The sequence below is a fragment of the Colobus angolensis genome, unplaced genomic scaffold (genome assembly GCF_000951035.1).
Source record: "Colobus angolensis palliatus isolate OR3802 unplaced genomic scaffold, Cang.pa_1.0 Scaffold125, whole genome shotgun sequence".
Classification (NCBI taxonomy): Eukaryota; Metazoa; Chordata; class Mammalia; order Primates; family Cercopithecidae; genus Colobus; species Colobus angolensis.
Window position 1 is genome coordinate 3,868,349 of NW_012113697.1, and position 23,108 is coordinate 3,891,456.

General features: G+C 42.3%; 1 protein-coding gene across 1 annotated transcript in view; it reads right to left on the minus strand.

Annotated features, from left to right (window-relative positions):
• DNAH9 (dynein, axonemal, heavy chain 9) overlaps positions 1-23,108 on the minus strand; it is a 392,924-nt gene that overhangs the window by 7,652 nt on the left and 362,164 nt on the right. The window contains exon 67 of the mRNA XM_011933244.1: positions 19,844-20,026. Coding sequence (XP_011788634.1) covers positions 19,844-20,026 — 183 coding nt within the window. The remainder of the gene's footprint in view (positions 1-19,843; positions 20,027-23,108) is intronic.

Consider the following 23,108-nt stretch of genomic DNA (forward strand, 5'->3'; position numbering starts at 1 on the left):
CCACCACGCCCGGCTAATTTTTGTATTTTTAGTAGAAACAGGGTTTCACCATGTTGGCCAGGCTGGTCTTGAATTCCTGACCTCAAGTGATCAACCTGCCTCACCCTCCGAAAGTGCTGGGATTACAGGCGTGAGCCACCGCACCCGGCCTGAACACCATCTTTAAAAGCAAACTTTGTAACTTTGGCTCTGCCAGTGATCTGTGGCAATTTCTTGAAGACCCCATTTCTATGGTTGTGGTTTCTGTAACAGGTGTTAGGGCACCGGACAGCGTTTGACTGTTTCATCAAGGGCAGACTGCTAAAATGTAAGATGTTCTCACCTCCATAGGGCCTGGAGTCTCCTGGCCTGTGGGACAGGAGACTGGCACATGGAATTCTAGGTCTAACTCTTCCTCTTAACTTTTGGAATGCTTTTTTTTATTTTTTTCTCGAGATGGCGTCTTGCTCTGTCACCCAGGCTGGAGTGCAGGGACACAATCTCTGCTCACTGCAACCTCCGCCTCCTGAGCTCAAGCAATTCTCCTGCCTCAGCCTCCCAAGTAGCTGGGATTACAGGCGTGTGGCACCACGCCCAGTTAATTTTTTTTGTATTTTTAGTAGAGACGGGGTTTTACCATGTTGGCCAGGCTGGTCTCGAACTTCTGACCTTGTGATCTGCCCGCCTTGGCCTCCCAAAGTGCTGGGATTATAGGCGTGAACCACCATGCCTGGCCCACTTGGAATTCTTAACAGTTAAGCATACCTACCTTAAGATGAACATATTTCAGTCTCCTGAGTGACAGCCAGAGGCTCCTGATTTATAAGAAATAAACTACACTGGTAACTTTTTTATGAACTTGCCACACGGAGTGTAATTATTACGAATTCACTTTCTAGACTGTAGTATCTCATGGCCGTACTATTTTAAGACATAAAAACCTTAATATTTTAAAGAAAAGACAAATATCCCTAATCAGACTGGCGACAGATGGACCAGCCTGAATGAGTACAGTGTGAATTACAAATGTTTCCCCCCAAGTAACAGGACTTTATTATAGGGATAGAAAATAGATTTCATTCCATGTATCTATCCAGATGTTTTGAGGTAGATGACCAGAGCAGGGCATTGTGATGAATCTGAGGCCACATCAAGGTTCAATGGGATGTAAAAGAGCCCTGTATGTGCCACCAAAGTTTACCACTTTCAAACAAACCCGAATTTGATGAGCAAGTTTCTTCTGGTAGATTTCCTTAAGGATCTGCTGAAATGAATGTCCTTATTAGGTTAAAATAGAAAAAAAACTGTTTCCTTTCTTTGGAATCTCTGCTTTAGTGTACACAGGCTTCTGAGAAAAGGGTTTCAAATGCTGCTTATATCTCTGAGCCCAAATCAAGTTTCTCAGACAATACGGTCTTCCTCATATCTGTAGTTATGTGATAATTCATTGCTACATACATTGTATAGCTTATGTAATAATTGTTTCCCTTTAACTGGTTATTTAATAAAATAACAGTAAGTGTAAAGATTAAAATTAGTGCAAAGGACAAAATCAATGGTCAAAAAAGATCATTCCCTTGTCTTACGAGACCCTCTGTGTAGCCATGTCTTCCCTTACTGCATTATCAAGGATGTTCACGGTCGTGGTGAACAAAAGTGACGAGGGTGGAAAACCTTGCCTTGTTCCCAAACTTAGAGAGAAAGCAGACCGTCCCTCACCATTAAATATGTTTTCTTTGGATATCCTTTAAGTTGACATTTCCTTTGATTTCTGTTTTTTTTTTGATACTTTAAAATGAAGATTTGATGTTCAATTTCATCAAACGCCTTTTCTGCATTTATGAAGATGATCACACGATGTTTAAATTTAGCACATTAATATGGTAAACTTCACTGACTGATTTTTGAATCTTAAAAGTAATCTTGTATTCCTAGGATTACCGCATTTAGCCATGATATATCATCTTTTTCTTTTATTGTGTGATTTGATTTGGTAACATTTTGCTAAGGAGTTTTGCATTTGTGCTTATGAGGAAGGCTCATCTATCATTTGCTCATAAGGTATTTGGTGTCACGTTAATTCTGTTTTCATAAAATTTGTTGAGAAGTTTTCTCTATGCTTTTTTTTTAAAAATATACTTTTTTTTTTAGGGCAGTTTTAGTTTCACAGCAAATTGAGCAGAAAGTACAGCGATTTCCCTGGACACATGCACAGCCTCCGCCACGATCGGCATTCCCCTCCAGAGTGGTTCATTTGTTACATGTAATGAACCTGCATTCACCTCATTATCACTCAGAGTCCACAGTTTACCCCAGTTTGCCCTTTGTGTTATACATTCTATGTGTTTGGACAAATTTATAATGACATGTGTCTACCATTATAGTATCATATTGTATCATTATAGTGTAATAACAAGTATCCACCATTATAGTATTATATATTATTGCAGTATAATTGTATGTATCCACCGTTACAGTATCGTACAAATATAGTATCATGTTGTGTCATTATAGTATATGACAAATATCCAACATTATAGTATCATATTCATCATTATTGTTTCAGTGTCCTAAAACTTTTCTGTGCTTGACCTACTCATGCCATCGTCACTCTTAACTCTGGGTAACCAGAGTTTTTACTGCCTCCATTGTTTTACCTTTTTCAGATTGTCACATAGTTAGAATAATACAGTATGTAGTCTTTCCATATCGGCATCTTTCACTGAGTAATATGCCTTTAAGTGTTCCCTCTGTTTCTTTTCATGGCTTGAAAGCTGATTTTTTTTTTTTTTTTTTTTAAGCATTGAATAACAATCCACTGTCTGGATGTACTGCAGTTTTTCCATTTACCTACTGAGGTACATCTTGGTTGCTTCCAAGTTTTGGCAGTTATGAATAATGCTGTTATAAACATCTGCAGGTTTTGTATGGTGATTTACAACATTAAATTAAACTTCCAATTTTGAGATAATTATAGGTACATTTATAGTTGTAAGAAATAATACAGACAGATCTTGTGTACGCTTTACCTGGTTTCCCCTAATGGTAACAGCTTGCAAAACTGTAGTCCAGTATCACAACCAAGATATTGACACTGATACAGTCAAGACACAAAACACTTCAATCACGATAAGGATTCCTGTTTTCCTGTGGTGTATGGCTGAAGTAACATGCTTATTGTTGAAAAGTTTTCTGTCTTGCTAGGCTATCTCTTCGCTGGTTCATCTCTCTCTCTGACGAAGAGAACAGTTTTGTTGTTGTTGCTGTTTTGTCAGCATCCACTCGCATTTCTGGTTTGCTGGCTTTCTTTTTTTTTCTCCCATTCTGAGGTCTATGAAGCATAAAGAAAATCCAAGAAACTCACTCTCACGTCCTTTCTTGGGTCCTGAGGCTCCTAGATAGTCTTCATTCCTCTCTACATGTTTCAGAGTCTTATGTTTCTTCTGTATAAATTGGCCGTGGTTTTTATTTATACTTAGCAGGAGGAATAGGGAAACATATGTCTACTCCATCTTCCTGGAAGTAGAGGAGTTTATATAAAATTGCTATTATTTCATCCTTAAATGTTTGTAAAATTTACCAAGGATACTTTGCGGATCAGGGGTTTTCTTTGTGGGAAATTTTAAATTATGAATTCAATTTTTAAAATAGATACGGGCTATTTAGGTTATACATTTTACTGGGGTGAGCTTTGATGGAGTCTCATAGGGAATTGGTTCACTTCATTTAAGTGGTTGAATTTAATCGCAGAAAATTATTCATATACTCTTATAATGCTTTTAATGTCTATAGGATTTATGATGGTATCTCCCCTTCCATCCTGATTTTTTCAAGTTTTTGTTTTTTCTCTTTTTTCTTACACATTCAGGTAAATGTTTATTAATTGTATTCATTTTTAAAAAGAACTAGCTTTTGGTTTCATAAAGTTTTATAATCTTTTGTTTTCACTTTCATTGATTCTGCTCTTGATTGTTGCCTTCCTTTTGTTTACTTTGGATTCGTTTTGCTGTTTTTTTCCTAGTTTCTTAAGGTGCAGCTTAGATAATTGATCTGGGAACTTTTTTCATTGCTGATATTTGCATCTCATGCTATACATTTCCCTCTAAGTTCTGCTTTAGCTACATGTTACCAATTTTATATATTTCTATTTTTATTTTATTTGATATAGTTAGAATTATTTAGAAATATGCGATTTAATTTCCAAATACTTGTAGATGTTCTGATTATCTTTCTGTTATTTATTTTTAGTTCAATTATGCTATGGTCAGTTCATATACTGTGTATGATTTTAATCCTCTCATATTGTTTTATGACATAAAATATAGTTGATATTGGTGAATGTTCCATGTGCTCTTGAAAAGCATGTGTATTCTGCCATTGTTGGAGTGTCTGTAAAATTGGGAAGTTGGTTGATCATTTTTTGTCCTAACTGGTTTTCTGTCTACTTGTTTTACTAATTATTGAGAGAGGAGTTTTGAAACCAACTGTAATTGTGGATTTATTTCTCCTTTTGATTCTATCATCTTTTTTTTTTGCTTTATGTATTTTGATGCTTTGTTATGAGGTGCCTATACACTTAGGATTGTTATATGCTCTTCATAAATTAACTTATTACATAATACTCCTCTTCATCCATGGTAATATTGTTTATTTTAAAATATAGTTTGATTTTTATATAGCCTCTACAACTTTCTTTCGATTAGTTTTTATATTACATTTTTTCTCATCTTTTTCTTCTCACCTGTGTTTAGCTTGATATGTGAAGTTTTTTTGTTCTTTGTTTTGATGGTCATCCATGCTGAAAGAGTTAAGAGGCAAGCTTGAGACTGCTATCCTTAGAAATGCCTGCTAGCAAGGTTGGCCTGTGGCTGGCATCTAGAAACTTAGCGCTTCATTAACGGTTAATAGAAAAGGGTGGTTAATAGAAAAGGGTGGTTGACTATATCCAGACTGTGCAAACAATTTGGTTTACACTGAATATCTACTTCCTATTTGGAAGCATGGGATTTTGGAATGTGCTAGATAGAGGGTGCCTATATGACCCGCTCCTTATAAAATTCTTGGGTGCTGGGGTCTCTAATGGAATTCCCTGGGCAGAAATGTTACACAAATGTTACTCCATTTCCAGTGCTGGAGAGAGGATGCACTCTATGTGATCCTTCATGAGAGGGAGGCAGCATATGGAAACCTGTAGATGGATTTCTCCTGACTCCACCTATGTCTTTTTCCTTTATGATCTGGCTATGTGTGTATTCTTACTAAAGCACCATAACAAATTTTAGCCATATGTATTAATACAATCATATGCCGAAACTCATGAGTCCTTCTAGCAAATCTCCAAATGTAGGAGTGGTCTGGAGACGGGACTCCTGACATAACAACATATAGCTAGGTCTTGCTTTTAAAATTGAATCTGGCAGTTCTAATCAGTACCCTGGGCACTTAAGCCATTTATATTTAATGTAGTTACCAACACAGTAACTACAATAATTGTAGATAATTTATTTATTTTGTGGCTGCTTTTATGACAACTTTTTTTTTCCTGTAAAGCATCAAATAGTAAATAAATATTACAGGCTTTGTGGGCCACATGGTCTCTACTGACACTACTCGTGCTGCTATTGTAGCACAAAATAGCCATAGACATTGTATAAATGAATGATTGTGGCTGTGTTCCAGTGTTTACTTGCCAAAACAGGTTGTAGGCTAGATTTGGCCTGTTGGCCAATAGTTTGCTGAATGCTACTCTAGGATTTACAATACATATCTCTAACTCATCACACCCTAACTTCAAAATTATACCACTCCACATATGGTGTAAGAATCATATACAATATGCTTCTATTTCTCTCCTCTCATTTTTCATGCTGTTGTTGGCATACATTTTGGTTTTACATATGCTTAAAGCCCACAGTAAATTTTTATTATTTTTGTTTTAAACAGTCTATTATTTTTAAAAAAAGATTTTGGATGAGTAAAAATGTCTTTCATGTTACTCATATATTTACCATCTGTGGAGACCATTATTTCTTTGTTCAGATCCAAATTTCCATATCATTTGCTTTCTTTCTAAGAAATTTCTTTCTTTCTTTCTTTTTTTTTTTTTTTGAGACAGAGTCTTGCACTGTTGCCCAGGCTGGAGTGCACTGACATGATCTTGGCTCACCACAACCTCCGCCTCCTGGGTTCTAAGAAATTTCTTTAACATTTCTGGTACCAGAGGCATGTTGGCTATGAATTATCTCAGTTGTCTGAAAACATCTTTACTTAGTTTTCTTTTTCGAAAGCTATTTTTTCCTGGGCAAAGAATTCTAAGTTTACAGTTTTTTTTTTCTTTTAGTGCTTTAATGATAGTTCTCTACTTTCTTCTGACTTGCACAGCTTCTGACAAGAAGTCTGCCATCATTCTTTCCTTTGATCCTTTAAATATAATTTTTATTTTTCTCCTCTTTCTGCTTTTAAAACTTTTCTTTATCCCTGGGTTTCAGCAGTTTTATTATGAGGTGTATTTACAATGTTTTCATTAGGCTTATTCTGCATGGGGCTTATTGGGCTTCTTGTACCTATAGGTTTTGTGCTTTTCATCAAATTTGCAAAACTGTGGCCCTTATTTCTTCAAATAGTTTTTTTGGCCCCCCTTCCCTATCACCAACCCTATCCTTTTGGGATACCAATTACTTGTATGTTAGATCACTTGATATTATCCTACAGGACCTAGTGATTTGTTTACTTTTTTCAATTTTTTCATCATTTTAGATATTTGTATTGCTGTGTATTCACAGTTATTGATATTTTCTCCTGCAGTGCCTACTCAGCTGTGAATTCTCTGAAGTTCATTTTTCATATCAACATTGTATTTTTCATCTCTACAAATTCCATTTGGGTCTTTTAATAAATATCTTACATGTTTTACATTATCATACTCTTGTTTTCTTCTAAATTCTTGAATATGTGGTGCAAACTTAAAATAGCTATTTTAACATCTTTGTCTTCCATTGTCTCTGTCATTTCTGGGTCCATTTCAACTGATCGCACTTTCTCCTAGCTGTGAGTCATGTATTCCTACTTCTTTACGTGGCTGTAATTTGTTTACTCTGTATCAGGCACTGTGAATTTTACATTATTGCGTGTGAATTTTGTTATACTCCTTTAAACAGTGGTGGAATTTATTTTTGGCCTGCAGTTAATTTTCTTGAAATCAATGGATTTGTTGGTGGCTTGCATTTAAGTTTGTTAGGGTGGGGTCAGACCAGTTTTTAGTCTAGGTTCAATGTAGCCCCATTACTAAGCTGATATACTTCTGAGAATTCTCCCTGACACCTCCTATTTTTTGAGTTATTTCTGCTCTGGCTAGTAGGAACACAAACTATTCTCAGCACTTTGTGAACTCTGAGAATTGCTCTCTGTACTTTTTTTTCTGGTGGTTCCTTCTCAGCCTTGGGTAGTTTCCTCTCACTCATGTGCAGAGCCACAGTCTCAAGGGGATTCCCTCTGTGGATCTCTTGAGCTCTTTCTCTGTGCAGCTCCCCACCTTAGGTACTTTACTCTGCAAATTCTACATCTTCCCAGTTCAGCAAGACTATGGGACTCTTTTGGGTTCCTGAAGTATAACCTGTAGCTTGTAGAATGAAGGCCTCACATTTCTTATTTCCTTTCTCTCAAGTATCATAGTCTTATTCTGCCTGTTGTTTAATGTCTGAAAACTGATATTTTTCATAGCTTGTCTAATTTTCTAGCAGTTTAAGGTAAAAAGGTAAATCTGGCTTGTTGGTCATAAGCAGAAGGCCACATGAGTTACTTTTAAGCACTGCTTCAATCTTACTTTTCAGAGTTACTACCACAATTATAAATTTTCCTTTAAAGTTTGCTCCTTTCTCTGTTTAGGCCAAAAAATAAATCTAAGTAAGTAAAAGGAATTATTCAAAAACTTAAAACTCACCATGAATCCATTGTACTCACTTTTAGTAGACGGATTATAATGTATGTGTGTGTAACTTTTCAAATCCCTGATTTATAAAAGGGAAGCCCATTGAATCCTTTTCAAGCTACAGAGTATTTGCATTGGTGAGCAAACAAATTATTTTAAACAGAAAGACGCATCCCGAGGAGTGAACAGTTGTAGCTGACCTCCCTCTCTTTGCTCAGACCCATGGTAAACAGAGAGAGCTATACCAGCCTTTTTTCCTCCGGAAATATACAGCAATTAGAAGAGAGAGTCTTTGCTTGAGGAGTTCACAGTTTAGCTGGGGAAGCAGGGTTTGTATTCATGGAAAAGGCTTGGGTGATAACTTAATAGCAATCATAAAGAAATGCAGGCATAAATACATATTAACCCAGGAATAATGCTGGATCTATGTACTGCAGAGGTATAGAAGAGGTAAGTAAACGCAGTCAAGTTGGATCAGTCATGGAAAGGCTTACATATGACACATTTGCAGGTGTGTTTTTTATTTTATTTTATTTTATTAGAGAGACTTGAAAAACTGAAGATTTTAATGAAACATTGCATAGCACAGATTCTCTTTCCAAATTTCACCCATGTATTCCTTTCAAAATGTGGAACTCAATGGCCAAAACTCTTAGGGAGATGAAGATGAGTGGGAAGGCGGGGTTAATTTAAAATCTGTCTGCTTTTCAAGGTGAGAGGCTCTTCTGGATGTCTGGGCTTGGTGATGCAAGCAAGACCAATGGCAACCTCATTTTCTTACCCAGAATTCCTACTAAGGTTCACTAGAATTACTTATGAACTCAGAAATCTGGATGTCTGGGTTTGGTGATGCAAGCAAGACCAATGGCAACCTCATTTTCTTACCCAGAATTCCTACTAAGGTTCACTAGAATTACTTATGAACTCAGAAATCAGGGCTGTGCATTAAATGGGAATTTATATCACAGCATACAATCTGGGATATGTCAGTAACTCTTTACTATCTATTTCCACCATGGCAAGTTTTCACCTGCTAAGAATGTGAGGTATCAGCTTTCCTACTCGCAGAAGCCCTAGTGGATTACCCAAGGTTACGGTTATTCTTCCCTGAACCTCCTTGCTATTTAAATTATATGAGAACCTAAAACAGTGCCCAGTGTAGGCAGCCTTCTACCACCGGCTAAAAACATTCCTGGCTGAGGCTCTTTCTTTCTTAAGAACACACCTGCATTCAGTGGGAACTGGGAATGCAGGTGTATTTTTAAGAAAGAGCCTTAGCCAGTGAAAGACGCTAGGGGATGGCTATTGCAGACACGTGCCAAGACAGCCTGGAGCCCGCACTGCGGCAGAGGCGGCAGTGGCTGAAGCGCGTTGCCTTCTAGGGAGGCAGGAGGCATCCCAGATCAGTGGTTGTTGGCACTTCTTTTCTAACATACATGATGGATTATGCCCATTAACAGGACATAATCCCAATGTCCAGTAGCTCTGATACCACTTCACTTCTCCCATTTATGAACGGGAATCTGAATCAGGTGAGTGAGAGTGATAAGGGGCAAAAGCAAGGCAAAGCCACTGATGCCATAGGTTGATGCCCCTTGAGGCCTGAGCAATACAAAAGGGCTGTGGGTTGGTGGCTGGTAGAACCACTGAGTCTGGGTACAGGAGGCTCCGACGGTAAGTCAGACTAATGCAGCAACTTCTCTTAGGGGAGAAGCTGCAGGATGGACAGGTGAGAAAACCCCCTGCTATGGGCTGGGCTGTGTCCCTGGCAAATTCATATGTTGAAGCCCCAACGCTCCATGTGACTGTATTGGAAATAGAGTCTTTAAAGAGGTAATTAAGGTTAAGTGACATAATACAGATGAAGGGCTAATCTGACAGGACTTTCGCCTTATAAGAAGAGGAAGAAATCTCTCAGTCTCTCTCCTACTTTCCCCTTTTCTTGCTCTGCCTCCCTGCCATTTGAGGACGCAGAGAGGAGACACCTGTCTACAAGCCCAGAAGAGAGCCCTCACCAGAAACCAAATTTGCCAGTGCTTGATCTTAGACTTTCAGCCTCCAGAACTGTGAGAAATAAATGTCTGTTATTTAAGCCACACCACCTGTGGTATTTTGTTAACAGCAGCCATACCTGACTAATACAGCCCTGGAGAACAGAACCAGGAGAGAGGTCAGTGGGAAAAGTAATTGCTGTGAATAGAAAAAAAAAAAAAATGGCCTTTAAGGGCTACAAGCCATTTTAGGAGAGAGGGGCTGAAATTCACCTTTAGGGGGAGGATGAAGTATTGTGCTTTATGGGGAAACTACCTGATACTCTCTTTAGCAAACACAGCTACAAGGCAAGTGCTTACCCATTGTCCCTGGCCTTACATTACAGGACTCAAATACATATACTTTCGGTCTACGGTGTCTCATACAGTAGCCACTAACCACATGTGGCTATTTAAGTGCAAGTGAATTAAAATTATAAAATTAAAAATTGAGAGTTGGGCACAGTGGCTCATGCCTATAATCTCAGCCCTTTGGGAAGCCAGGTCAGGAGGATCACTTGAGCCCAGGAGTATGAAACCAGCCTGGGAAACACAGTGAAGCCTGGTATCTACAAAAAAATAAAGACGTAGCTGAGTGTATTAGTGCACGCCTGTAATCCCAGCTGCTCAGGTGGCTGAGACAGGAGGACTGCTTGAGGCCAGGAGTTTGTAGACTAGTCTCGGCAACATAGTGAGACCCTATCTTGAAGAAAAAAAAAATTAAAAATTCGGCTGGGCGTGGTGGCTCATGCCTGTAATCCCAGCACTTTGGGAGGCTGAGGTGGGTGGGTGACGAGGTCAGGAGTTCGAGACTAGCCTGACTAACATGGAGAAACCCCCATCTCTACTAAAAATACAAAAATTAGCCGGGCTTGGTGGCGGGCGCCTGTAATCCCAGCTACTCGGGAAGCTGAGGCAGGAGAATCACTTGAACCTGGAAGGCGGAGGTTGCATGAGCCAAGATCCCACCACTGCCCTTCAACCTGGTCGATAGAGCAAAACTCCATCTCAAAAAAAAAAAAAAATTAATTCAGTTTCTTTGTCACATTAGTTACATTTCATGTGCTCAGTAGCCACATGTGATCTTATTAGCACAGACAGAGAATGTCTTTACCATCACGGGAAGCTCTGGGGGATGATGGTATTTTAGGCAGAAAGGCTAAGTCTTCTGTTTGGTAATGTAAACTATTATGCATGTTTTTGCCAAAGCTACGTTAATTTTTTTTTTTAATAGAGTCTTGCTCTGTTGCCCAGGCTAGAGTGCAGTGGCATGATCTTTGCTCACTGCAACCTCTACTTTCCAGGTTCAAGCAATTCTTGTGCCTCAGCCATCCAAGTAGCTGGGATGACAGGCATGTGCCACCATGCCTGGCTAATTTTTGTATTTCCAGTAGAGCTTTTTGCCATGTTGGCCAGGCTGGTCTCAAACTCCTGGCCTCAAGTGATCCACCCGCCTAGGCTTCCCAAAGTGCTAGGATTACAGGTGTGAGCACCATGCCTGGCCTACGTTAAAAACTACAAATGACAGTTTTAATACAAATTTTTATGTGCACATAATCCACTACTTGCTTGCCAACCTTTGGTTAAGATGTGTTGAAAAGTGGTGACTCACTTCAAAAGTGAAATGAGTCCAACGGACATTTTAAAAAAAATACAGGCCATACTGTATTCATTTTTCCCTTTAGAATAAAAACTTTAAGAAGTTTCAATGGCCAGTTAACTTCCATGGTTATAAAATGCCTTTACAAACAATACAGCAAAATATAGTTCTACTAAATTTGCTTCTATAGAAAATTGGCTGGGGTTGTATGAAATTTGGGTGCATCTATGGAAATATACTGTGAATGTCGTCTGTGCTGTGAGTTGGTAGGGAATAAAGGCCCCATTCTGGAGTCACCCCATAACGTGACTCAACAGAACTCCTAAGGTGTCAGGCTGTGGACTGCTGGCGGTACACTGGACTAAGTGTGACAGAAATGTCCTGGTCGTTTGGGATGTGCTTTGAGGACTGGGCCAGACCGAGGCAGATACAGATGAACTCAGATGGAGCTCTGGACTCAGAAGTCCTTTGTTTCTGGTCATTTCTGTGGGCTAAGTCAACAGCGCACTCTCTGTTACCATCCCTCATACAGAGATGTGCCATTTCTGAAAACAGTGAAGCCATGCAAACTGTTTCTATAAGTTTTGTTATAGGAAGAGAGAATGTGCTTGAAAAAAGTTGAAAATAGCCAGGCACAGTGGCTCATGCCTGTAATTCCAACACTTTGGGTCGAGGGGAGAGGATCGTTTGAGGCCAGTAGTTGGAGACCAGCCTGGCAACATAGTGAGACCCCAGCTCTCCAAAAATAAAAAGTGAGTCGGGTGTGGTTGTGTGCACCCATAGTTCTAGCTACGCATGTGGCTGAGGTGGGAAGATCTCTTGAACCATGAGGACAGCACCACACTCCAATCTGGGCAATGGAGAGAGACTCCATCTCCGAAAACAAAAAATAGTTTAAAATATATGCAACACACGGGAGGCTGAGGCAAGAGAATAGCGTAAACCCGGGAGACGGAGCTTGCAGTGAGCTGAGATCCCACCACTGCGCTCCAGCCCGGGCGGCAGAGCGAGACTCCGTCTCAAAAAAAAAAAAAAAAAAAAAAAAAAAATTATATATATATATATATATATGCAACACAAAGGGGTTTTAGGGCCGTGGAACTACTTTGTATGATACTCTAATGGTGGACACAAGTTATTATTTATTTGTCCAAACCCATAGAAAGTCTGACACTAAGAATGAACCCCAAGGTAAACTATGAACTCTGGGTGATAATGATGTATGAGTATAGATTCATCAGTTATAGGAAATGTACCACTCTGGTGTTGAATTTGAGAGTCGAGGGGGGATAATTTGTCTTTGAGGACAGCAGATATATGGGAAATCTCCACACCTTCTGTGCAATTTTGCTGTGAACTTAAAATTACTCTGAAAATAAGATCCAATAAATTTAGAAATATATGCAGTACTTAATTTTTAACACCCTGCAGAAATCTAAAATCATTTTGAAAGCAGAGGACATAATACGTGTAACTTGGCTTTCTTAAAAATTTCTCACATCTGCTTATAATAAGATTATAATGTATTCTGACAATAATTTTACACATACTAATTGAATGTGCAAGTGATGGAACTCTAAAGAATGTTCTGTCTCTCAGCTTGTCAGTGAAGCAGGGACAGACCTGGAGAAGAGAACCAGGAGTCATTTAGGAAAAGAAGAAAATAAAAAATCATTGGCTGGGCACAGTGGCTCAGGCCTGTAATCCCAGTACTTTGGGAGGCTGAGGCGGGTTGATCATGAGGTCAGGAGTTCAAGACCAGCCTGGCCAACATGGTGAAACCCCATTTCTATGACATACAAAAAATTAGCTGGGTGTTGTAGGAGGCACCTGTAATCCCAGCTACTCAGGAGTCTGAGGCAGGAAAATTGCTTGAACCTGGGAGGTAGAAGTTGCAGTGAGCTGAGATCATGGCATTGCACTCCAGCCCGGACAACAAGAGCGAAACTCCGTCTCAAAAAAAAAAAAAGTCTCAAGCTATACTAAGCAAAGACGCCTGCTTATGTTCATTCAACCAGTTTCCTAAACTCATCTGGCCTGCATCCTGTTGAACAGCGATTGATAGTCACACTTACTTGTTCACAGGTCAAGAGTCAACGAAAAGAAAACTTAAAACACTGGACCCTTCGCTCACGAAAATGCTGCATTTCAGGGTCTACAGGGTGCTTCCTTGGTTTTGGCATTGCAGGGAAACTCTGGGAGAACTACAGGCTGGGTGACCCCTTTTCAGGATAGGAGGGCTATTTGGCTGTGACCTTAACCCTTCCATTCATCCCTATCAATAAATGCTTTCATAATCTTTCTTTGGCATAATACAGAGTTAAAACCTCATTTTTCCTGTAGGCCTTCATTCTTTTTAAGTCAGGGAGCTTGTTAAAAGCTTGGATTCATAGGCTGTAGTCCAAACTAAGGACTCACACCTCTGGGAGTGAGGCCAGGAACCTCCGTATGAAAAGGGTGCCTCTGGGCCGGGCACGGTGGCTCAAGCCTGTAATCCCAGCACTTTGGGAGGCCGAGACGGGCGGATCACGAGGTCAGGAGATCGAGACCATCCTGGCTAACATGGTGAAACTCCGTCTCTACTAAAAAATACAAAAAAAAACTAGCCGGGCGAGGTGGCGGGCGTCTGTAGTCCCAGCTACTCGGGAGGCTGAGCCAGGAGAATGGTGTAAACCCGAGAGGCGGAGCTTGCAGTGAGCTGAGATCTGGCCACTGCACTCCAGCCTGGGCGAAAGAAAAGGGCACCTCTGGTGTGTCTGAAGCAGCTGTTGCCCTGGGCTCACGGTCGTGCAGTGGGCGTCAGTCCACAGAGGGCCAGGGGCCAGGGCAGCAGCACCCAGGTCCTCCCTCCTGGAGGGGCTCCATGCTGTAGCCTGTCCTGAGGCTTAGCTCCTCTCTGCTTTTTCTTCTCTATGAAGATGTTCTTGGCAAGGAGCTTTCATTTGTTTAAGACACTGGGAGCTGAGAGTATGGGAAGAAGTGAAAGTGAGAAGGGTCCTACTCCTTCCAGGCTGGCTTCCAGGCTGGGTTGGCGCTGCCTTTCTATTCAGGTGTTCTGGTAGAGCACTGGAAAGCCAAAGGCATATGGGCCAGGATAGCTGCCCAGTGGGTGGGGATTAAAGGGCCATAGCACGGGCCACCTGTGCAGACCTGCACTATTAAGTCAACACACAGTGCATCAGAATAAAGAGCCAGAGTAGGCCGGGTGCAGTGGCTCACTCCTGTAATCCCAGCACTATGGGAGGCTGAGGCAGGTGGATCACTTGAGGTCAGATCACTTGAGGTCGAGACCAGCCTGGCCAACATGGTCATCTCTACTAAAAAATACAAAAATTAGCTGGGCATGATGGCAGGTGCCTGTAATCCCAGCTACTTGGGAGGAGGCTGAAGCAGGAGAATAGCTTGAACCCAGGAGGCAGAGGTTGCAGTGAGCCGAGATTGCGCCACTGCACTCCAGCCTGGGCGAAAGAGCAACAGTCCATCTCAAAAAAAAAAAGAGCCAGATTAGATCCCCCGTCAGCAAGCCAGACTTTAAACTTGAACAACTTCACATCTTTAGAAACAGATTTTGTGAATCAGGAGGAGCAATCAACCACCGCAGCATAGGAAAAAAAGCCTGAGGCCATCACACGTTTGAATGATAAAAATCAGTTCCTGGCCAGGTGCGGTGGCTCACACCTGTAATCCCAGCACTTTGGGAGGCCGAGGTGGGTAGATCACAAGGTCAGGAGTTTGAGACCTGGCCAATATGGTGAAACCCCGTCTCTACTAAAAAAAATTCAAGAATTAGTTAGGCATGGTGGCGGGCCTCTGTAGTCCCAGCTACTCGGGAGGCTGAGGCAGGAGAATGGCTTGAACCCAGGAGGCAGAGGTTGCAGTGATCCGAGATCACACCACTGCACCCCAGCCTGGGCAACAGAGCAAGACTCTGTCGCCAAAAAAAAAAAATTTAGTTCCCAGCCCCTCCCAGATTTTGGGCTGGCCATGGCTCCATCTAAGATATGCAGTGCCTAAATGAAATAGAATGCAAACCACGTATGACAGCCACATAGGTAATTAAAAATGTTCTGGAATTCACATTTTTAAAGTAAAAAACCAAACAGGTGAATTTAACTTTTATTTAACTCAGTATATCTAAAATACCAAATATCATTTCAATATATAATAAATATAAAATTACTAGACTATTTTATAGTTTTTGGTCTTATGGCTTTGAAACGTGGTGCGTAATTTAAGCTTATAGCACATCTCAATTTGGACTACTGCATTTCAAGGCTCAGTAGTCACCTGTCATTAATGGCTACTGTATTGGGCATTAAAAGTCTAAGAATTTGTCTTCTGTAGTTTTCCTACATAGGGAGGTAATTTCTGGGCAGTCTGCCGTCAGTATATGGCCCTTTGAAAATTATGCCTAGTTGTTATTGAAACAGAGTAAATTGGCCATTGGGCATTTGGTACATCAGACTTTTATGAGTTTGGTTAGTGGAAGTCAGTACCCCTTCCAGTCAGCTCTGGGATATTCACAGGAGCTGGTTCCTCATCTTGTGAGGCTGAGATACACATGTCTAACTGTGGTGAATTCCCAAAAGAATTCCTCTCTATGGGAACATATTTGTGGCCAGCTGGCCTTCCCCAGATGATGCCTTCCTTTACCACTTTTGTGTGCTTTGAGCTCCTGTAGTCATCAGGGCTTTCAGTGATAATACTTTTTGGGTAGACATTATTATGGCCTCCCATCCAGCCAAATATGAAATATGGTGAATAACAATATCGTTATCATGAATGCTAATAGTGTTGACTTAATGACTTCAAAAATTCGACATTTTCTAACTTTGGTGCCCGGTCCGGGCACAACATTTGGGTTTGTCCAATTAGTGTGTTGGATAACATGAGTAGACCTATGTCTCCCTATGCGCAACCTAAAACAGTCCTGGAACTTTTTCATTTTATTTTTCTGGTTGCAAGCATTTTTTTTTCCTTTTTACATTTTAAAATATTGTTATATATTTAGCAGGTACAAGTGCAGATTTTTTTTTTTTTTTTTTTTGACAGAGTCTTGCTGTATCACCCAGGCTGTAGTGCAGTCGTGCAATCTCGGCTCACTGCAAGCTCCACCTCCTGGGTTCACGCCATTCTCCTGCCTCGGCCTCTGAAGTAGCTGGGACTACAGGCGACCGCCACCACGCCCGGCTAATTTTTTTGTATTTTTAGTAGAGACGGGGTTTCACCATATTGGCCAGGCTGGTTTCAAACTCCTGACCTTGTGATCCACCCACCTCGGTCTCCCAAAGTGCTGGGATTACAGGTGTGAGCCACCGCGCCTGCCCAGGAACTAATTTTTATCATTCAAACGTGTGATGGCATCAGGCTTTTTTCCTAAGCTTCGGTGGTTGATTGACCCTCCTGATTGATAAAATCTGTTTCTAAAGATGTGCAGCTGTTCAGGTTTAAAGTCTGGCTCGCTGACCGGGGATCTAATCTGGCTCTTTTTTTTTTTTTTTTTTTTGAGATGGACTGTTGCTCTTTCGCCCAGGCTGGAGCGCAGTGGCGCAATCTCGGCTCACTGCAACCTCTGCCTCCTGGGTTCAAGCGATTCTCCTGCCTCAGCCTCCCAAGTAGCTGGAACTACAGGTGCCCACCACCATGCCTGGCTAATTTTTGTATTTTTTAGTAGAGATGAGGTTTCACCATGTTGGCCAGGCTGGTCTCGAACTCCTGACCTCAAGTGATCCACCCGCCTCCGCCTCCTAAAGTGCTGGGACTACAGGCACCCACCACCAGGTCCGGCTAATTTTTTTTTGTATTTTTATTATAGATGGGGTTTCACCATGCTAGCCAGGATGGTCTCGATCTCCTGACCTCGTGATCTGCCCACCTCAGCCTCCCAAAGTGCTGGGATGACAGGCGTGAACCACTGCACCCAGCATAAAGTGATTGTTAAACAAAGAAAATGAAGAAGGAAAACCTCAAGCAGAATTTCCTCTTCCTCCTCCCCGCTGCCAGGTAAGCTGGTCAGCAAAGCCAAGCATGCCTTCCACCAGTGTTCCGGGAAGAACTCAGAGCTGACTTTCTTCGCTGCGCTGTCTGAGGGACTTGCCCCACTCGGGCGCTCCACCTCTCACTCACAGGCCAGACCATCCTGCGAACTCCTCCTGCCAAGTCACCTGCTTTGCGTGTTTTCCCTGCTGTTCTCCTTTCTGGCTAGCTCAGCTTGATCCCTTCCCTAGACTTAAAACTCTCTTCTCTGAACTCTGCTGCCATCCCCTTTGCACCTTCTTTTTGCCACGAATAGCACTGTCTAACTTTTTCTTCTGCCTCTTACCTTCATGCTGTGCTTCCCAAACTTGAGTCATCAAAAGAATTTCCTGGCTGGTGATGAAACATTATGGATTTCTAGGCCCCACCTCCAGAAGTTGGTAGGACTGGAGCGTGGAGATGGGAACATGTGATAGAACTTCCGGAGAGTCTGAGGACCAGGCCAGCTTGGGGGACGGTCCTAAGGAGAGTCTGGGATTCATGACAGCAAGTTTGAATGGAGATTGCTCTGTCTGTCTTCCTTTCACAGTGGCACCAGTAGACAAAGGTCCCGGCTGCTTTGCTGTCATTGTTTTGTCAGCTTTTGGAAGTTCACCCTATCACTGTTGCTCACCTGAGTGGGCCTGTAGCTGCAGCCAAACCATGTTAACTCTGAGAACAGACCGTGGGCTGCTGTGCTCTGTGCCTCTAGGAGCCCCCGCCTTTTATGATCACCTGTCACAATCCTCCCCTTCCTCCGGAACCCCATGAATGCCACTCCTTCCCTGGGGCTTTCCTTACCCCACATACAATACTTCTTTCTTCTTTCTTCTCCCATGTGGCTCTTAATTAATTCCACCCTGCTTTATATCAGTGTGTGTGTTTGTTTCCCCACAAGACTGTCCTTCAAGGGAAGGCTCCCTTTCCAATCTCCTTTGCACCCTCCAGCAGACAGTGCTGAGACTTGCCCAAGAGGCTCATCAATCAACATTGCTTGACTCAGACTGAAAGACAAGACAACTGCCTCCCGCACCCTTCATCTTTGCCCAGGCAAGCTCTGAGATTCATGATTCCAAATGCAGCAAAGGCTCTCGGAAGAAAAATGAGTGAATGAATTGGAAATCAAATGGGTAAATAGGCTGCACCACATCACACAAGTTCCATAAGCCTTTAAAATGGCAGCACACCTGCTCAAGATAGTTACCGACATAGAGCTGCGTACCTAAGTAATGGAACTGCGTTACACGACAGACAAAGTTCTTATTTCCTCTGTGGAATTTTGTCCTTCATTTGATTACAAGCCAGCACAGAATTTGGAAATGTTACCAAACATTGTCCATCTTCAACATTCCCTTCCTGTCTCTCCTTCCTTATTTCCTTCTACCCATGTTGAGGTGGGGTGGAGGAAGGAGAAAGAACATTAAGAGATTAAACAAACAAACAAACAAAAAACCCTAGCCTAGTTTTTTTTTTTTTTTGAGACGGAGTCTCGCTCTGTCGCCCAGGCTGGAGTGCAGTGGTGCTATCTTGGCTCACTGCAAGCTCTGTCTTCCAGGTTCATGCCATTCTCCTGCCTCAGCCTCCCCAGCAGCTGGGACTATAGGTGCCCGCCGCCATGCCTGGCTAATTTCTGCATTTTTAGTAGAGACGGGGTTTCACTCTGTTAGCCAGGATGGTCTCAGGGATGACAGGCGTGAGCCACCGCACCCGGCCCTAACCTAGATTTTGCAGTCTGTTTCATCATCTATGTGACTCTGTGTGAAAAAACTCATACATGTTTTTCCTATCCACATGTGACCCTGGCTGTTTAACCCCTAGAGCCAGACATGATGAAGGCGCCAGCGTGTTCCACACCTGGACTTCCAGGGCTTGTCTGAGTGTTCATTTACAATTATTTTAATAAACAAGGCAATGTAAACCGACAGCAGTCACCCTCAGCTCCTCAAAGGCAGAAAGAGCTCCCATCTACCTGTCATCTGGGTGAACAGTAATTAACAGGCTGTGCTGGGCATTTTACATCATCTCATGGTGAGGAAAGTAAAACTGGTAGTAGAAATAGTAGACTCTTTCCTTGTTGACGAGAAATGTCAAAGATTGTATAACATCTTGGTTCTTGCAGACAACCTCATGGCCAGACTTTGGTTTCTGGGGAGTAATACCTTTTGGGCACCTAGGATGCTGCAGGACAACTGCTCCCCAGCTTCCAGGTCCCCCAGTGCTCCTTCTTCCCCGCAGGTTTCCAGCTGTGTCCTCTAGCAACGTCCCCTCCCTGCCTTACAAGACCGCACTCACCTTTAAGCTGAGCTCCAGCTCCCTCAGCGAGCGCTGCATCTCTCTGGTGAGGAGATTCATCCGGCCACACTCCTGGAAGGCAACTACAGTGTAGGGGGTGCGCTCCTCCACTTTGGCCATCAGTTCTGGGATGTTAAACTCGTCTGTCACCCGCTCCAGTATTTCCTCCAGAAGTGCCTTGACCTGCCCCACAGAAGGAAATACAGCGTTAAGGGGCTCTATTCTCCGGAAGGAATCCATTTTCCTGCAGTGTGGGACCAGAGATGCCAATCATCCATCATCGGCTGCCCCTCCCCCCACCGACCTGGCCAAACGCTTGCCCGCTTGTCCGGGTCAACTAGTTCAGGGCTGAGGACTGACTGATCACAGCAGGACCTCTTCATAGGCCGGCCAAGTTGCTGGGACTTGCATGGCTGGTGTAATGAGATGAACACAGATAACTCTTTAAGAATTTGGAGTTGAAAAACTCAGAGGCTGACCCAGTTGGCTGTGGGAATCAAACTAGAAAGCCATAAGACAGACTTGGGCCAAAAGTTGGCCCCCGTGGGCCATGTGAAGCTGAAGTGATGAGCCGCAATGACAAATCTATCTATATCCAGATACAGTATATCCATATACAGTTATAAATAATATCTATCATCTATCTATCAATCATCTATCCATCTATCTAATCTGTCAATCACCTATCTATCTATCTATCTATCTATCTATCTATCTATCTATCTATCTATCTACCTACCTACCTACCTACCTACCTACCTACCTACGTATCTGTCTATCTGGCCATCCACTCAGTTCTGAGTTTCTATGAGGCAACACTGCAGTTTCTATCCTGGAGTTCCGGAAGAAACATCCTCATCTATCATGTAAACCTCCTGTTGTACCCCACGATTCTTTTCCCCACACTAACTGTCAGCTAATTAGATGAGGGGAGCTGGGACAACTAGGGTCTCTCTCCTGGAAAATTGGAACTGAGGCTCAGAGATTCTGAGTTAATTTGGGGCAAGCACTTGGAGGTTGAGTCTGCCATTGTGGAATAAATGAGTAAGCCCAGGAGGTCTGTCAGCAGAGAAAGAAAGATGAAACCATTGCAGACATAATAGACCACACAGCCAGCATGTTGGGACAGAGGGAGAGAGGGGAGGGAGGGAGTGAGCGAGCGAGCACCAGCCCCTTTCTGGAGTCCTGAGAGCTGAGCTCTAGGTGCCTGTGGAGGATATCTGTTGTTTTCGTCTGTTCATTCTCTCTCTTCCCTTCTAGGAACAATTCCCTATCTCCTTTGTGAAACTACGTCTTCCTCATTGTTTTATGTTTATGTTTAGTCACTGGGCCCAGTTTCCCCTGACCCAAGTTAGGCCAATCAGATTATGTTTCCCAGGAGCACAACAAATTGAATCTCAAGCCTGGAATCCAAGGAACCACGGGCAGGATAGAGGTGCCTGGAAAGGACGGTCTACCCTTCTTTTACCTGGGACTCTAGAGCCATCATGATTTTTATCTGTTCTTAGCTTGACTCCCTTGATAGAATGAGCTATTTCTTGCCTAGTTAAGCAATGTTGGTGTCTATCGCTTGCAACCAAGGAGGCCTGACAGAGTTAATAGTTCTGCCATGCATTACCCATGTGAACGTAAGCAAGTTGCTTAGGCCTCAATTTTCTCCAACTGTAAACACTTCCAAGAGTGTCTTTTTTTCCACTTGTCCCCTTTCCCAACTCCCACAGTTGATGTGAAGATCAAATCAAATGAGCTGATGAGTGTGGCCCTCTCCGAAAGCTATAAAGAACTATATAAGTGTAAAGGATGATAAATATTCACCTTGCCTTGTATTGTTAACATACAATGCCATCTCCAGGAAAAGAGCTGATGTTGGAAAAAAAGAAAGTAAAAACCAATCACTCTGTCACGAATGGGTCTTTGGTGCTGTCATAGCAAAAACTGGAATCGGATTTTAATAGTACCTGAGAGTGGCTGCTGGGGTAGAAGACAAATGGCTAAAATTATATATATATTTTTTCTCTGGAGCAGAGTTTGAAAAAACAGCTCTGTATCAGCGAGCTTCCATTTGGACATGATTCACAAAAAGATGAAAAGATCATCTGGAGCTTTGTTCCAAAATACATAGGATGTGGGGACACAGAGTTCTGTTTCATCTCTCATCAGACTGTCAAGGGTGTGTGGGCCTGAGGAGGGAGAGGGCTGATAGGAAAGGACCCAGGTCCGCAGATGTATGCAGGGCCCTCTTTTGCTCAAGGAACCCAGAGACTCTCAGATAGGAACAGTGGGTTGCAAGGGATGGAGTCCTCTTTATTTCCCCAGACAAACACTTCTGCTTTCTTCCTTTTCAGAAAAGTAATAAATGCTTATCAGAAAAATCTAAACATTTCTGATACACATGATATGAGAAGCATAGTCCTCCCACAGTCTTAACTCTTCCCCCAGTGGGAGAAAAACACTGTTCCACTATTAGTTTTTTGGTATATATTCCTGCAGATGCCCTTGAGTGTACATAACTCTATTCCTCTATCATCCATCCATCCGTCAACTACCTATCCATCAGCCATCTACCCATCACCCATCCATCCATTCATCCATCCATCAATTATCTATCCATCATCACCCATCTATCCATCACCCATCCATCCATCCATCCATCCATCCATCCATCCATCCATCCATCCATCCATCCATCATCTATCACCCATCCATCCATCAATCCGCCCATCCATCCATCCATCCATCCATCCATCCATCCATCCATCCATCCATGTGTCTATCATGCCAGCCTCTCTTCTCTCTCCTTCTCTTTAGCTATATACTAAAAACCCCCAGCTTCCCTTCATATAGTTGTAAACATGGGAGCAGAATTAAGTCAAGAGTTCATGAGTGTATGTGGAGTGTGCAACCTCTTGGTCATTTACTTCTCAACAACAAAATACTCTCTGGGCTTTGACTCTTTGTCCCTCATCTTGAGCTGGACTGCTCTGTGGACAGGAAGGAACATAGCTCATAGGAACATGTGAGCTATGTGAGAAATACCACCATGGCCAAATACTGGGATACTGCACAATCAGGTGTGCACCCAGTAACTTGCCCACTTGTCCCATGCAGCCCTGTGCATGGCAAGGAATCACAGTTTATATCATTTCGAAATGTACACACAAGCACATACACACACCCCATTTCTTGGGTTAGCTTGGGGAGGGGCTAAGGAAATGATAAGCATTAGAACCTTCTTTTTTTTTTTTTTTTTTTTGAGACGGAGTCT